General features: G+C 35.8%; 1 protein-coding gene across 1 annotated transcript in view; it reads left to right on the plus strand.

Annotated features, from left to right (window-relative positions):
- Window positions 1–14363, plus strand: part of CDH18 (cadherin 18) — a 537316-nt gene that overhangs the window by 513735 nt on the left and 9218 nt on the right. Inside the window, exon 13 of the mRNA XM_021386987.1 lies at window positions 3196–3313. Within this exon, the coding sequence (XP_021242662.1) occupies window positions 3196–3313 (118 nt within the window). The remainder of the gene's footprint in view (window positions 1–3195; window positions 3314–14363) is intronic.

Below are 14363 nucleotides of genomic sequence, written 5' to 3' on the forward strand. Positions count from 1 at the left end.
AAATAATCATAATAAAACTTAATAAAATGTACTTTAATTAACTCCCCTAAAGCATCTCAAAATTTTTTTTCAGAAGATGATAATTTCCACAGTGAAGTGATAGTTTTTCTCCATTAGTCATCACTTAATGAGAAAGTAAATTCTGTATCAACAGCTTCCAGATGAAGCCTAATAGATATTACATATTAAAGTAAATAAAGCAGTTGTGATTTGATCTTAGATGGTATACAGAGTTGGAGAACTCTGAGTTCTAGAAATACACTCATTTTTTGTATGATTGTTGGATATAGCCAATGGAGGAGAATGAAATTTTATAATCTTCCATGAAGTACCATTACAAAAGAAATTTTCCTTTGTTTCAAATGAGACTTGTTTTATTAATTTTAAGAAAATGAGAGAAAATTGTGGTTTAAAAAAAGTTTAAATGCTTTGTTATGGAAAGTGCAGGAGTGAAATGTTGACAGTTTTCTGAATGTTTCCAAGTTCACTGCTTGTCCTGACGTAGTACGAGGTTGTTAAAATGTCTCACTAGGTCTACAAGTCATATTGATGGCAAAAAATAGCATTATTTCTGGGTGTTTTTCTGAAGAATAATAGAAAAAGTTGTGGTAGTAATGAAATGTCATTTCCCTGACACTATCTGTTACTGTAAGTAACACACATACACACGTGTGCACACATTTTTTCGGATTCAGGGAGTATAAACATTGTAACATAGAGCTACCTTGTCCTGGACGCTGCTACTTCTAATAGTAAAAGGAAGTGAATTACAGTTGGCAAGGTATGCCTCTTCTCTAAGTTGGTTGTATGTATATTTATTTGTTTATTGATTCAGTTCTGAAAAGTATCTGAGCAGGACTGAATACCTGCTCTGTATCCTTTTTCAATTAGTTTTTCTTCATTACTGAAATTCTTTTTCTTCTGATCAACTCTTGCCTTTAAAAAAATAGCATAACCTTTCAGTTTAATCTCTTCAGTGCTGTAAGTGAGGTTTACAGAAGTTGAGTTTCTCTGTCTACATTTTTGTTTTAATCAGCAGCTCTGATGAGGTGCATGTTAACATCTGTTAGTAGGCTAATAATTAGTTGGCCTATTAATTAGAAAAGGACTAGGAGTACATTTGGATGTCAAATAGGTGCATATTTTTGTTCTTCACCTCTAAAAGACTGTCTTCAAAATCTTTTCCTTGGAAAACAAGAGCCTATTCTGAAAGAGCATGGCCCTTTTCTTTTTAAAAAGAACATGTACATGCTATTTTGACCTGTCCCATTATACATACAATGCCCATTTTCCACTTGGAAAAGCATGGTTTCCATACCATCTGTGTTGTACTTTTTACATATCTCGGTGTATTCAGGGGATACTCAAATTTCCATATGTAAGAAAGTAAGTAGAATGTTAAGTTTTAATGCATCTTATTCATAAATTTTAGTCTTGTGGTAGTGAAACCTTGATCAAAAGTATCTCAGCTGCAGAAAGACATATTCTTGAAGCCACATTCTCTACAATATCATTGGACATTTTATTTAAGAGAGGACAACAGGACAAAAGTTTATCTAGTAGGCCATCATATAAAATATGAAACTACATAGCTAAGGGATATGTCTTCACTGACAAATAGCACGTATGATTTATGAGCAGTGTTCAGCAATTTTTTAAATTGTTTTTTAAGATCTGATCTGAGTTTATTGCAACTATGAATTGCACTTAACTGTATTTTTAGTATTTGAGTAATAATGGAAACTGATGGTCTTGAAAATATTCTTATATCAACTTCTGCTTTTGTCTTGCTTTGCTCATAAGTTTTCAAAATTATTAACTTAAAATATATATCTAGGATAAATAAATACGTCTGTTTTTCCATGGTAATTATTTCAATTTCATATACATCTTTTCAAAATTTAATAGAGAACAACTAGCTTTTACTAAATGTTTTCACCTGTATTGTCATGTCTTTGGCAAACTTCATGATTGTAGACATTTCAGTTTGATCTTATTCTGCTACAAGTCAGTAAAAAAGCACCATGAGAAAATACTCCCAGCAGTTATCAGCAGTATTGTTAATTGTTTAAAACAAGCATGGTCTGTAGAATATACTATCTTGTGTATGTTCAATATAATAATCATTGTAGTCTGTTGGCTTTAAAATGTATTTGTTTTGCTTCTTGTACATGAATGGAGGTAGAGAACTGTGTGCTGTCTTTTCATTTGAAAATAGATCAACCCTCTGGAGCCCACACTGTTTATGCTTCAGGTTCAGTCCAGACAGAATGCAGCTGAACACTGAACAGAAAAATTCTCATGAAAAGAGCCCTTCTCCTTCCCCCTTTTACATTTCCCTCAGGATATCTATCAGCTCTGTGCAGCACTCTATGTGGGCTTCACTGGATATATCACAAGAACAACTTTTATTAAATTCTACTTTATCACTTGAGCTTCCAGGCCCAGCATGAAAATGAAAGCTGAGTTAGAAATATTGCTTGGTCACACATTCCAAAAGCTTAGCTCAGTTTTAGATGAAAGTAAATTTTAAAAATCATCAGGGCTTTTGAAGGTAAAGGTCTTACCTTTCAGAAATACCTCTCCTGTACATAGTTGCTACATCTTATTCTATTCCTTTGGGCCAAACCAAACTATATCCAGGAGTGGCAGCTGTTTTTTCTTTTTTTTAATATTTTCTGTTATCTGACAATTTTAAAACTGATTCTTAGCAGGAATTTTAAACAGAGAGCTCACCATTTTCCTTAAAAAAATTGTTTTTCTTAAGCAATAGTGAGGTACATCTAATTGCTAGGATATCAAGAAAGATAATGCATGGGATAGACCATTCTGGTTCAGCCTGGATTTTGGCTCTATAGAAATGAAAGCTTAGGAAAAAGTGTAATTCTAAAGGTCAGTAGGAAGTAACACAGATGATGAAAATCTCCATGCCAGGATTTTCACCTGTACCATATCTGAATGTCAGAAAGTGATGATGAAAGATGATTTAGATGCTTTTATCTGGCTCTGAAGTGTAGTTCCTAAAACATTTCATGCTAGAGAAATCAAGCTAATGACCGAGTCATATCATCTGTTGAATTTAGCAGCAGTCAAGTAGAAAATTAAAATAAGCAAAATTTGAACATTCTACTAAGGTCAGATAATATTGAGGTCAAGTTCAAATTTCATCACATTCACTGTTAATTTTTATTTCAGGTAATTCAGACCATCACTGCAACTGACAAAGATAACTCTGCAAATGGGGCCAGATTCCATTTTGCTCTTGATGAAGGGCTTTCTTTGAATCCCAACTTTACTCTAAGGGACAATGAAGGTAAATCAAACAATTCTGTACAAAGTGGATCTCTGTTTTTTCTGGGATATTTCATTTTAACAGAGCTATTTCCACGCATTTCTTGACAGAATGGGAAAAGTAATATGTCGTGATCAAACTGGCTGATATCAAGGGCATGGTGTATACAACATACTACAAACCATGAATAATCAAATATTCTATTTCCTTTATACATTTTAGCATTTGTAGTTCATACATTCACAAATGTTTTTAGAAAATGGATTAATTAAAAACATATTGTCATTTTTATCTGTTTCTAGGCAGATGGTGCTGAGTGGGTACATTCAAGGTTATTGCCTTCCGTAAGAGAGGAACTAAGAATTTAACATGAATAAAAAGTTGAATTTGTGCTCGCGTTTACGGATATGATACCAAGAGTAGGTCTTTCAGTGCTTCCTTAGTGATAGTCTACCTCTTCATGACCTTCCTAGTAAGGTGTGGCTAAAAAGAACAAACAGAAGTTTTTAGGTGCACAGTAGGTGCACCTAACAGTTGCCTTCGGAGTCACCTAGCTGACTGTTTCTCAACGTTTCTTGCATCCAAGAACCATCTAGCCTTTCAAAAAAATATGAACAATTGAACCAGCCCTAGAAAAATCAACCTCATCATTTATGCCATTGTTTCTATTTTGCGCACTATTGGAAATGAGAGTAAACTTAAAACGTTTGTCTATTCCTTTCCTCTCGGGCTTTTTAGTGTGAGAGTGCATTGTGTGCTTTTTTCGTATATGTGTGTGGAAATACGTGGTAATTGGCTTTATTGTAGTTTTATTTTTGCAATAGTAACATGGGATACTTCCTGAGATCTTACAGATCACTGCACATCTGCAATGACTGAGAAGCATTAACTCCATCATTGTACATATGAAACATATGTGATGTTTGAACTATTCTTCAAATATATTTTCATCTGTTTTTGAAACCTTTCAGGAAAAGAGACTGCATAATCTTCCGTAGGAATCTGTTACAATGTTTAACTGTTCTTAGCACAGAAAAAAAATAAATAAATCTATTAATAGTACAAAAGTATTAAAATTGGGTTTTGTTTCACCTAAGGAGATAAAAAATAAGTATGCCTTTCCTGTAACATCTCACATAAAACTACTAGACAAACAGAAACTCCAAGAATACAATTTCCAATTTGCATATACTTAAATATGAAGACATTTTAGCTTAAATTGTTACAAGAAATTCAACTTGGTAAGCAACCAGAACTAATGTATTGGTACAATTTTACTCAACATATAACCTTCTGATTCTGTTGCTGATTCTGATAGCCCAAAAGGGCTATCTTTTCTCTGTGATAAAGTACTCTATATGCGCAATACAAGTGAAATTTATAAAGTACGTTCACAATATCCAGTTAGTTTCCATTCACACTTATTGTATATATCACCTGTCTCTACTCAGAAATTGAATTTCTGTTATTTTGTATTCCAGGAAATAGCTGAGAAATGGTGGGCAGAAGTATTTCTTATGTTTGTCAAGTTTACTATTTTATTTAAGGATTTAATAATCCAATTATGGCTGGTATTCTAGGAGCTTTTTGTTTTGTTTTGTTTCTATAGAAATTTGTCAGCAGTTGCATAAGAGAGTTTTCAATGTTTTGCAAAATGCTAAAAAACAAAAGCTCGACATCATATTGAAAGTGGTGGTCAGTGATAGCTTTATCTGTGAACACAAAGCTGTATTTCTCTAGCAGAATTCTTTGGATCGGATCATCCTCTCTTTTTATTTTTCAAGACAACAGATTAATTTCACGAAAATCTCAGGAGACATTTTCTTCTCTTTCACAATCCTAAACACCAGAATACTGCTCTGGTTTTGAGCTGCAGTGCATTATTGCATGAATGTTCTGTTCTACTCCGTTATCAGTACAGCCACAAAATCAAAAGACTCTACAGTAGTAAATCAGATCTTTAAATTTTAACACATCCATGTACTTTCACTGAAATCTAGAAGAATTACCCAAGCATAAGATTTCCTAATTTGTCCTGACACACCTGCATATTCAATCTCATCATGCATATGATTCAGATTAGTAATATCCCATTGCTTCAGTGTAGGAAATAGGTATTAAACTGTCAGTCCATACAATTGATTGTATGACCAGGTAAGGTTATATCTCTTGAGCCTGAGCTTGAGCCTTTACTCATTAACAATCCACAGTTTTAAAGCTCCAGCCCTTGAGTACACACTCTCAAAATACAGAAGTTAAAACCCTTAGAGAAGGATATATGGCTATATCAAATATGCAGTCTAGCTGAACCTAAGAATTGGTTGGATCACCTTCTGGATTCTGTTGGTGTTAATGATTTCCATTTTAAAGAAAAGGAATAGACAAGACAGAATATGATACTTTTCCTCTACTGGCTACCTTATGCTACAGTACATTCTTTGGTGCTGGCTGAAGTTTTTTATGTTTTGACAATTCAGAGAGAGAAAAAAAATTAAGAGTGTGAGCAAGAGGACAGCCAGCATTATGATGCAGTATCCATACCCATGTAAGCAAGACAAAACAAGAAGGGCAATAAAATTTCTTTGCTATACAAAGAAAATGCGTTAGGTTGTGATCATTCCCTGAAGTCTGCAATTTTAGAAAGCAAACGCAGGAAACATCCCTCTTTGTTTGAGAATTGTAATTACGATGGCTTTTGAATGAAAACAGGGCTGTTTACAATTTATTCTGTCCAGGGAAGTGTTGCAATTGCTATTAAAACCTGAACGGCCAAATTGTTATTTAATTTTGAAGTGCTCTTATCTTACAGTTTGGGTACTACATATCTGAGTTATTTGTTGCACATGTTCTTCTGACATTGTTTTTTACAATGTTACAATAAATAATTTTGTATACATTACACTTTTGTGTAATGCCTTTAATTTATGGATTTTGCCTCATCAGAAATATCAGCTACTGCAAGTCCGATTTAAAATTTGCCTGGGCATTATGATGAAAGAGCCTCTTCAGAACAGAGCAGTTTTATACAATTGTAGAACTGCAGTCATTTGGGTTGGAAGGGACCTTGAAGATCATCTAGTTGTATCTCAAGTATCATGGGCAGGGATACCTTCCACTAGATAAGGTTGTCCAAATCCCCAACCAACCTGGTCTTGAACACTTCTGGGGATGGAATATCCACAGCTTCTCTGGTCAACCTGTTTCGGTGCCTCACCAACCCCTGAATAAAGAATTTCTTAATTATTTCCAGTACAAATCAACCCTCTTTTAGTCTTAACCTGTTACCTCTTGTCCTAACACTACACTCCCTCCCTGATAGAATCTCTCTCCATCTTTCCTGTAGTCCACCTTTCCCTATTTAGGTACTGGAAGGCTACTGTAAGGTTTCCCAAGAGAGTTCTCTTCTGCATCCTGAACAACCCCAACTTTCTCAGCCTCTCTTCATAGGAGAAGTGCCCCAGCCCTCTGATCATCCTCACAGTCCTCCTCTGGACTCACTCCTCCAGGTCTCTGTCCTTAAGTTGGAGGCCCCAGAGCTGGATGCAGTATTCCAGGTGGGGTCTCACAAGAGCAGAGTAGAGAAGGAGAATCGCTTCCCTCAACAATGCTGGTCACTCTTCTTTTGATGTAGCCCAGGATACAGTTGGTCATCTGGGCTGCAAACACACGCTGCTGGCTCATATTGGGTTTTTCATCAATGAACACCCCCAAATCCTTCTCCTCAGGGATGCTCTCAATCCATTCTCTGTCCAGTTTGTATTCATGCTTGCAGTCACCTCAAGTCAGGTACAGGACACTGCACTTGGCCTTGTTGAACTTCATGAGGTTCACAAGGACCCACCTCTCAAATCTGCCAAAGGCTGTCTGGATGGCATCCTTTCAAAGCATTAAATTTAATAATTACACTTGTATTTTTAATACTGAAAGAATTGTAGTATTTTTCCAGATGGTCAAAGTATGGTTGATATATTTGTCAGAATTCATTAGTTTGATGGAAAATGCATGTAAGAATATTTCACTATTAAGATACCCCTGTCCATTAATATATGGATACAAACATACACACAGTCTCTCTCACTATCTGAATTTAAAAATATATATATTCTCTCTCTTTTCCTATTTTGTTACCCACAAGAGACCTCTAGCAGAAGTTATGCCACACTTTTAAGAGAGTTAGAAAAGATCGAATCCCCAGAGGACAGATCACTTCAGTGTGAGAGCGCATTTATGAATTTTATGCACTGTAAAGCAATGTTTTGCTGGTGGTATTTTTTTTCACAAGATATACAGTCTATAATGGATGCTCCAATGGGTCTTGTAAATTTCTTGGACAATAAGGGTTTGTGCAGACTGTGCAAATTCACCCAACACTGCCAATAAGATTTATACATTCTCTTGCCTTTGGAAGTTGTGACTGCCATCTTTTGAAGGTTGACAAGTTTACCTTACTTTCAAGGATGAGCAACTCAGAATGCTCAGAATTTTTTCTGCTTTCCTTTTATTTCTTCAGGACACAAGTTTCATTTCACAGACACACACACACACACACACACACACACACACACAAAAACAGTTTTATTTTTCTCCTTATTTGGCTTTTTGAAAATTGCCTAGTGATGGGGAATGTTCTAGAACTGAAACAAAAGTGGGCTGATTTTCTAATTCTGACTCTTTGGAGATTCCTTTTTTTTTAATGTTCTGTAATGTTGTGGTCACAAGTTATTTTAATATCCACAGAAATGAAATGATTTTGTGTAAGATCTAGAGCACACTGAGTTCAACAGCATCTATATAAGATGAAATTTGTAATGCATTCATCCACCATGACTTTGAGGCAAATTAGTGTTTTTCCCACGCTAAAGATCAAAACTTAGTAAGAAAAAAGAATCATTTTGACCTTGTATGTCTGTTATTTAGGAAGATCTTCACACCATGCCACTCTAGAGCAAATGAAGTGTCATTAAAGGTTAGGCTGAACCCTACTCTTATACCCAACATAAATGGGAAACATTTATGGAATTCTCTCCTTCATTTATATCAAAGATGTGGCATGCTCTCTCAGGTTCTGTAGTAGTGTATGTTCTTGCTGCCTTTCAATGAAATATCATCCTGTAAAGAAGAGAAGCTGTAACTGTAGGAAAATTATGTGGAAGGGACAAATGGTGTCTGAGAAAATGCAAAATTAGCATTATACATAGCAACCACAAGCACAATCCATAGAACATCTGTCACTATAAACAAATTGAATGCCATCCTGGGAAGCAGTTATCACACAATCAACATATGATGGTAAAATGGGAATTTTTCCTCAGATCTGTGAACATCTTCAATCTTTTTTTGATTAATACAAATCGGTTCTAAGATTGACTCGATAGGTAAGTTAGTTCATAGTGTACAGGTTCTCCATGCCTTTTTCTTTAATTCTGCTACCTGCTGGTGTTTTGCGTCTTTGAAACCAATAAAAAACAAAAAGATATTTCCAAGATTTATCGGTAAAGAAATGGAAAATACATGCCTATCGATATAGTCCCTCGTAAACAAATTGCATATTGTCACTTTAGAAATACCTCTCTTTCCAATGTATTTTGTTTGGGTTTTAATTAATTATGACTTCTTAGAAAATTTATAACTGAAAATTAAAACATGTTTTAATCTATAAACAAGACTTTACTCTATTCTTTTCATTTCTATTTCTCTTGTGCCTGCCTGTAATATGTAACATGTTAGAGGAATTCTCAAATTGTGAATAATAAATAGATTTGTATTCTCTGAAGTACTCCAATAATCACCTTCCTTGGTGTTATCATTGTATTTCAGCTTCTTTGATTTTCCTATGCCTTTCTGTCTTCTCTTTGTTCAGAAGCTCAACGTGAAAAGACAGAGATAATGGAAAGAGGAATGTGATAACAGCCTTGCCTGCAGTGTGCAGTCTGGCTTAACAAACTGCCACATCTTCAGAGTGTGAAGAGCTGCTGTGTTACAGCCATGCAGAATTTCCCATCTGTAACCTCAAATCCACCGGAGAGGAATCTTATGTTCTAACTTGCTGTGTTTGCAAAGTAACAGCCCAAATGTGAGAAGGCTTAGTGGTCATGCACTGGGGCAGTGTGCACCACAGGAAAGCAGATGATTCTTTCTTTCCCTGTGGTACTCTTAATTTTCCCTTAGCAGCCAGTCCTTTCATGTTCAGCAAGCTCTGGTTCTTATCCTTCTTTCAAGGGTGAAGTTCACTGTTTAAATCTGTAGAGAAAAATAACCTTCTATCCAGGCCTAGAGGAATCAGATCTGTAGTTTCCAGCATCCTAGTACTATTGCTGCTATCCTGTACTTGTGTTCCCTGTATGGCTGGTGTAACTGTTTTCAGGTATCAAAGGAATTTCTCAATCCATAATCCCCTCTCTTATCTTTCAGACTAATTCTGTTGATACAACAAAGCATATATTTTTTAAATTTCTCTCAGTAAGCTCTTACCTAGGTTGACATCTATCTTCACAGTTGGCTACCTTTAGCTTTCATAGTTTGTGAGATTTCTTGTGTCATGTCATGACCCTTCTCATAAAATCTGTTCTCCTACTTGCCCTCTCAATGGGTCCTCCAATAGTTTTTGATACAGAATGTAAACAATTTAATAAAAGATGAATGCTTAGAACATCAGACTAGCTGTCAGGATGCAGTTGGTAGTGCATTTTGGCTAAACTTTTTTTTTTTTAATTATAAGTGACTGAAACCTTTCCTGCTCAGGAATTCTCAGTTTTTCTTTTTTATATTAGGTTAGTGATGCTTCTCTTTTCAGCCTGTATTTTCATAATTGCCTCTGTAGCTATAAGGTAATACTGGATTACTCACTCTTTTTCAGATTTGTGCCAGGGAGAGTGAAGGAGAAGTTTCTGCTTTCCTGTTCAGATTTGAATACTGGGCCTTCTTTGGGTACAGACCCAGGAAGATTTGCATTTACAAATTTTGTAGAATTTTCGTGCGTATGTGGAAAAGGTAGCTAAACTAAAATCTTCAGCACTTGTAAACAGTTTAACAAAATTAATAGAAAGTTTTAATAGAAATGAAATATTGTTCTTATTCTTGGTAGTAACACTTGCTGTCATTTTTTGAAGTTAGCAGAATAAGATCTGAGAATTTTTTTGTCTGGAATGCAAGGCATGACAGATATTAATGTTTAGCATATGGATATGGAATTAGGGAATTAAATTTCAAGTTAAGTCCTTGAACACATCCTTAGGTTTTTAAGGTATTAGTTCTAGATAACTTTGTTGTATGATTGTCATTTTCTCATTTGTTGCAACTTGAAATATAATTCTCCCTAGAAATGCCACTTTTTTGAAATTGCTTTCTCTTCCTATTGATAAGTATGTGCCTTAAAATGTGCACATGGGAGTGCTGCACCTCTCTAATGACTTCAGGGGGACTTCTAGATGACCACTAGACTTTAGTTTATTGTAGCAGTATTGGTGCTGAGGAGGGAAAAAAAAAATTGAAAAGTGTAACTTAAAATAAAAGCTAGGACTGTGACTGTTTTCTTGCAATGAAACTTAATAACACAGGCTGACTATGAACATTGCATAGCCATTGTCCTTGTACCTCCTCTGGACCCACTGGAGCTTAGATTTCATTACTATGTTTTTGTTGTTGTTGTTTTGTTTTTTATGAGATTATGAAGTAATATGAAAGCTGTATTGCAGCCCAACAGAGCAGTATTACCATAGCATGAAGAGAAGCTACATGCTGCAGAGTGTAGCACAGAGCTGTTTAGGGATGCTTGAGGATCCACAGGCTGTTGGAATAATTAATGTGTCCAAAAGAAAACAACAGAGATAGTGATATGTCTGGTAGGCAAGACATACAAGGAGCGGCTGTTGTCCCTTGGTTGGTTCATTCCAGAGCAGAGGAGCTGAGAGGAGGCCTCATGGCAGGTGCAGCTCCTCAGAGGCAGTGGAGGGGTAACGCTGAGCTCTGTCTGCTCTCTGTGACAGCAACAGGGCCCGAGGGAGCAGCATGGGGCTGTGTCAGGGGAGGGGCAGGTGGGGGTTAGGAAATGGTTCTTCACCTTTTCCTTTTTCACCACAAGGCAGACTCGTGTGCTCATGTCCACACTGCCTGCTGGGAAGGTCCCCAGTGTATGCGATTGCCTCAGGCTGGGTTTTATGTGAGAGACTCTTAGCTGCCCTAACAACAGCATCCCAGGGAGAGCGCTTAAATTCAGCAGTGTGAGTGATCACTCTTCTGAGATCCCTTTCACTCCCCAGCCTTGTTTTGTTTAACAGTCTGCAAACCATGGAAAATTGTCATGGTTCAGCCTAGTTCAGCCTTGGTTCTGTGACAAGGGGCGAAGGGACCCATGCCCTGGGAAAGGGTGGGGGGAAGGGAAAAGGTAGGGAGATGGGCCTGGACGAAGGATAATGGAGGCAATGAGCTTAGAAAAAAAAATCTTAATTTACTAAATATAGTAGCAGAATGTGAGATAACACGATATAACACAATATGATTGGAATTGAAGCTAATAAACTAAATAAAATGAATAAGAGTTTCCAAAACCAAAGTCCTTGCTCTAATGCTGTGGGCAAAAATGGCCAGGGAGCAAAGAGGGGGTCTTGTGACTTCCAGTCCATTTTATCTTTCCCTCCAAATGGGAAAAGGAAATGGAAAAATGAAATCTTCTGGGAGTTGTTGTTCATTCTTCCCTTCTGAGACCAGGAGAGCAGAACTCTTGAAGTATAATGACAGTCCACAGAACTGCAGCATTAACTCTTTCACTCCCCATGCACTGCATGATTTTATGATGTGGAATACTGATGAAAAACCATCAAACCATGACTGAGATAAAAAAAAGGAATTGTTAGAGAGGAGCTCTGCTAATAAGCTGTAACAAGGTGCATTTCAAGGAAGGAAGCAATTATAAATTGGGTACTGAACAACCAGAAAGTTAGTAAAGTTTTTCATGTATATGAGGGAGATGATGATGAAGAGTTTCTTCCTGAGTGTAGAAAGGCAGAAGCAGTAATTGTCACCTTGTGTGTATAAAGAGTACATTATTTTTATGCAAAATATGCATTCATTTGAAATTCCCTATTAATCACAAATTTATGTGGTTTTTTTCTGCTCTTGGGCTGTGTCCAGAGCCTAATCTGCCACGGCTTTGGTGGCTGACAGACCAACCGACGGTTATTCTGTATTCTGTTTGAACCATGGAAGACTTTTATCCATGCCTCCAGCACTATTAGGGAAGCTGGGACTGACAGTCTAGGCATAAAAAAAATGGAGAAAGTGGCAAATGGGTAAGATATTATTGAAAAAAAAAAGATTTTTTTTAATGCAACATTCGGTAGCAGAAAGTTGAAACAGCTGCTTACTTTACTCCCTGATTTTACCAATATATATGCTGAAAATTTAAAAGCCATGTAGGTGATCTACCTGCAATCTGTGCTCCATAACATTATGTGTTCTTTTTAGGAGCATTTTAAAAATATATCACTTTGATTGTTCAGGTACTGCATTTAAAAATAGACCACACTTGTATCAAAGAACAAGTTAGATCAATTTTCTTAAATTAGTCTTTTCCTCATATTTTAAAATTAAATTAGAAAAGCCTAGTAATACCTCTCTGGGTGGGCACAGACTGTAATTATGCACTGAAGACCACTTCTCATTCTGCTTTAGGGAAGAATTTTCTTTATAAAATAAATGCAGTCTGAGTTTTGGTGTTATCAGGTTTGATTTCTTCGTTCAATTGACTCATTTATAAAACAGAACAATTCACTCCCTAGTCTAGGTGCAGAATAATTTGGAAATCATTTATTTCTTTACAATATGATAATTAAAAATTTCAACATTACTGTGAACATCAAAGCATTTTTAATAGGGTTTCATAGGCCCAGATTAAGCAATATGGAGTAGTGTTAAAGTTTAATAGAATGATTGTAAGAATAAGAGCAATATTTCTGCATATCATAAGCTTTCAGTTGTACGGGAATCATTTTCATAACCCTGTGTTAAAAGTGATTTACTTGTTTTTCTCATCAACTCTGTGTTGGAAATCTTCTGCTGACTATTGAAAATACTTTTATTATGGCATGTGAATGTATCAAAGAGATTTTATAAATTCTTACAAATATTATTTCCATAGTGTTGTGATCCTGCTCTGTGTAAGATTGCTTCAGGTGACAGAATTATCTGTTCATGCCATTTTGGCTTAAATAGGGTTTTGTAAATGGAATGAATATGAATGACATTACATGTGGCTGGTGCCATGCCTCTAAGGAGGAAGCTGGCATGAATGTCAAGTTTCAGTCCTCAGAAGTATGTTGTGACATGACAAAGTTGAAGAGGATCTCAAGGCCTACTGAAAACAGATAAACAAATAGAAATCATATTTTGCACCCACTGCAAATGAGAACAAAACTTAATGAGTTTGTAACAAAATCACCATACTGGAGATTTGCAAGAAGTAGGCAAGATGGAGAAGATAGCTAATTGGCTTCAATGCAGTAGAATCTGATATTGTGCAGTTTTGGGGTCAGCAGCCTAGCTCCTTTGTGACCTTGGGTAATTCCTACTTCAAACATATTTCTCATGTGAAAGCTGTTACCAAATATATTTTGATATTATAGCTGTGGGCTACACTAACAGATTTTATCAGTACCATTATTGGCTGATACACAAAAACAAAATGTAGAGAGGTGACTTAAAATTCATGTTTTAAAATTTGGTACAGAGTTTGACAAAAGATGTGGCTTGAAAAATAATGACCTGATATACAGTTTGCATCTAATGTAGATGGAAACTAACTCCTCTGTTCAAATATCTGTGCAGAAAATAAGCAGTCCTATGGACTGGAATATGCCACACTAGATGTATTGTCATGCCAAATTTTCATTAAGTGCCCCAGACTTCATTTTTTTGTAATTTATGAGAAATGTATTTGGTTCTGTATCTATAGTGGTAAGGAAAAATAAGTTTTCTATGTTAATTTTCTTTTCTTTTCTTTTCTTTTCTTTTCTTTTCTTTTCTTTTCTTTTCTTTTCTTTTCTTTTCTTTTCTTTTCTTTTCTTTTCTTTTCTTT

This window comes from Numida meleagris, chromosome 2 (assembly GCF_002078875.1).
Source record: "Numida meleagris isolate 19003 breed g44 Domestic line chromosome 2, NumMel1.0, whole genome shotgun sequence".
Taxonomy (NCBI): Eukaryota; Metazoa; Chordata; class Aves; order Galliformes; family Numididae; genus Numida; species Numida meleagris.